The 2,809-nt window shown below is 50.2% G+C and overlaps 1 protein-coding gene across 1 annotated transcript; it reads left to right on the top strand.

Annotated features, from left to right (window-relative positions):
* The first annotated feature begins 228 nt into the window (after positions 1-228).
* LOC112548719 (endonuclease domain-containing 1 protein-like) lies at positions 229-2,550 on the top strand. Its single transcript, XM_025195285.1, has 2 exons — positions 229-513; positions 918-2,550. The coding sequence occupies exons 1-2, from the start codon at positions 229-231 to the stop codon at positions 2,250-2,252; spliced, it is 1,620 nt and encodes a 539-aa protein (XP_025051070.1). The 3' UTR covers positions 2,253-2,550.
* Positions 2,551-2,809: the final 259 nt, after the last annotated feature.

Below are 2,809 nucleotides of genomic sequence, written 5' to 3'. Positions count from 1 at the left end.
CCAACCCTCTATGATGCTATTATAATCCATTTAAAAAGTTTGTCCGTGACCCTTTCATACATTCTTGCGACCCACTTTTGGGTCACAACCCATGGGTTGAGAAATGCTGCTTTACACGGAAGCCTGCAGGTTACGCCACCTTCCTCAAGTGTCACGTGTAGCCAGATACTCCTCAGGGTCCTTACAAATACCAGCTAAGCAGGGACCAGCCCTACATCTCTCCGAGCCATGGGGCTGCTTGTGCTGCTGGGCTGTGTCTCCCTGTGGGCTGGGCTGGCGCTGGCTGAGGTGGGATCATCGTTCATTAACTGCCAACAATATTTATACAAAACAGCTGAGCCAGAGGGGTTCAACACTCAACACACAGCAAAGATCTGCCAGAAGAATGAAAAGGCTTACCACTTTGCCACCCTGTATGACAAGGAAGGCCGCACCCCACGCTGGTCTGCATACACGCTGAAGAGATGTGGAAAACAGCCAAATAAAAAGCAGAAATGGTTCGTGGAGCCACAGGTCAGTCCCAGCACACTGGGCCAGGCATTGTGGGGTGCAGAGCTGCTTGGGAACCTGATAAAACTGAGATGTAAAAGCATAAGGTGGAAGAGAGAAGAAGGGCTATTAGGGCTGGGCCCTGGGAGAGAGTGAAAGTGAAGGCTGTTGGGATGTGGAGGGTGCTGAAAGCAGGGGGAAGGGAAGGATGTGTGACTCTAAGTGAGGTGGGTACAGTGCAGTGATACCCCATTGGGTTGGAAAAGAAAAGTGAGGGGACAGCTGATATCCCCGGAGTGGTGGAGGGGTTCCTATCTGGTATAGGAGATGGTTGTTATTTGGCAGTGGTCCCAGGCCATAAGACAGGCAGGGAGAAAGGAAGAGGGCAAGGAGAGGTTCTGAGCCCCTTCTTCTTTGTGTTGGATCAGCTGGTAGGTCAACACTGGATCCCAGAGATGAGAACAGAAGAAGACTCAGGACTGACCCTAGAACAACTGCAGTCCACTCAGGCCATCAGCAGGGACTATGAAAACACCAACTATGACCGGGGACAGCTGAACCCAAACAGCTTCCAGTGTGACAGCAGCCGCAGGGCCACCTTCACCCTCACCAACGCTGTTCCCATGGAGCCGTGCTTGAATCAGATGCACTGGCGCAAGCTGGAGGAAAGCCTGAGAGACAAGTTAACACAGAACTGCCTCAAAGAGGGAGGAACTGCATACTTGGTGACGGGAGCTGTTGCCGGCACTGAGAAAATCCCCAAGAAGGACGACCAGGAATGGGACCGTCAACGGACCTACAACCGAGTGGCAGTGGCCAGCCATATCTGGACAGCCGTCTGCTGTGACAATGCCAACAACAACCTCAAGTTCTCCTTTGCCATCCTGGCAGAGAACAAGGAGGAATCCAAGCTACGCTTCTTCTCTGTGAAGCAATTAAACAAGAAGCTGCAGGAAATGTACAGTACTCAGAACATCAGGGTCCTGGCAGATGACTGCAATGCCCAGAGCCAGAAAACCCAGGAGGTTTTATCAGCAATTAAACAAGATTTGTACAGTGCCTTCTGGGATTTGATACTTAATTTGTATCATCAGGTCCTCCCTTCAGACAAGAGGAAAAACCTTGACAAAGAGACCACCAAGGTAATGAAGAGCAGAAATGTGAATCAGGGCAAGCTGCAGCTGGGGAGTATTGAGATTATTCAGGAGGTCGACAGCACAAAAGATTGGCACAAGCTGTTTGTGAAAGCGTACGAGCAGGACAGCCTGTCGTGTATGCTGTCTCATGCTACAGATGCCACTGGACTTGCTTACACTTCAGGCACTTCAGGCAGAATGTGCGCCTTCCAGAAACAAAAACACCTTCCCGGCTCTGACGTTTCAGCACAAGGCTACCGTTGCTTCGGGCAGGCCTGTGGGAAGCACAACGAAAAACCATACAGCTGGTGTTACATTTCAGCCAATAAAGACTGGGATTACTGCTGTACTGAGAAGTGCATGAAAGATTATAAGTGTGCGCGAGGAGATGGGGGAACAGCAACTTGCTCACCTCAGTATTCATCTGTGACTGTGAAAGGGCACCAGTGTCGTGCTGACTTCCCTTGTGGCCTCTATCACCAAAGCTATTACTGGTGCTACACAGACTATAAGCAGAACTGGGATTACTGCTGCGCTCCGCACCACTACTGTGGGAAGCATGATTACAGCTACCAGTGGTGCTATGTTGGAGGTCAGACAAAGGATTGGCAGTACTGCAAAGCCTGAGAAGCCAGCCAGGCAGGGACCCTTCCACCACTGTGCAGGGGTGAGGGGACTGGGGCGGGGAGAGCATATTTTCTCTTGTTCTTAGTGGAGCTGTTAGGTGCTGAAATGTGAATCAGTAGCAGTAAATCTGCTCATTTCATTGTGGGGCCAGTGAAGGCCACGTTGCCAGATGCGTGGTCTGATGGACTCATTTCAATGCTTTTTCAAAAGTGAGGAAACGTTGTGTAGCTTGTGTGCATGATAGCTGCACATTTCTAACTCTGTGCTTCTTGCTGAATTAATAAACTTGCAGGGTGATCCATAACAGTGAAGTAAGCTGACTTGAGGGCAGCTCTGACAAGGAGAAGTCTCCCTGAGAGGGGTTTTAGCTTTGCATTGCATGACCTCAAGCTCTCCAAACTCATTCCAAAGAAGCCCGTTCTCTCCTTATTAAATATCGCTGGCCAGTTGCCAAACAAGCTGTAAATTCGGCCTATTGGATGTCGGTTTTAAATCTAGCTGGACCCTCAGTACCTTCCTGAGTGTGACCCACCGGTGTGCTGACAGTGATCAGCCAC

This window comes from Alligator sinensis, unplaced genomic scaffold (genome assembly GCF_000455745.1).
Source record: "Alligator sinensis unplaced genomic scaffold, ASM45574v1 scaffold1483_1, whole genome shotgun sequence".
NCBI lineage: Eukaryota > Metazoa > Chordata > Crocodylia > Alligatoridae > Alligator > Alligator sinensis.
Note: the sequence above shows the minus strand (reverse complement) of the source record. Positions and strands in the feature narration are given on the sequence as shown.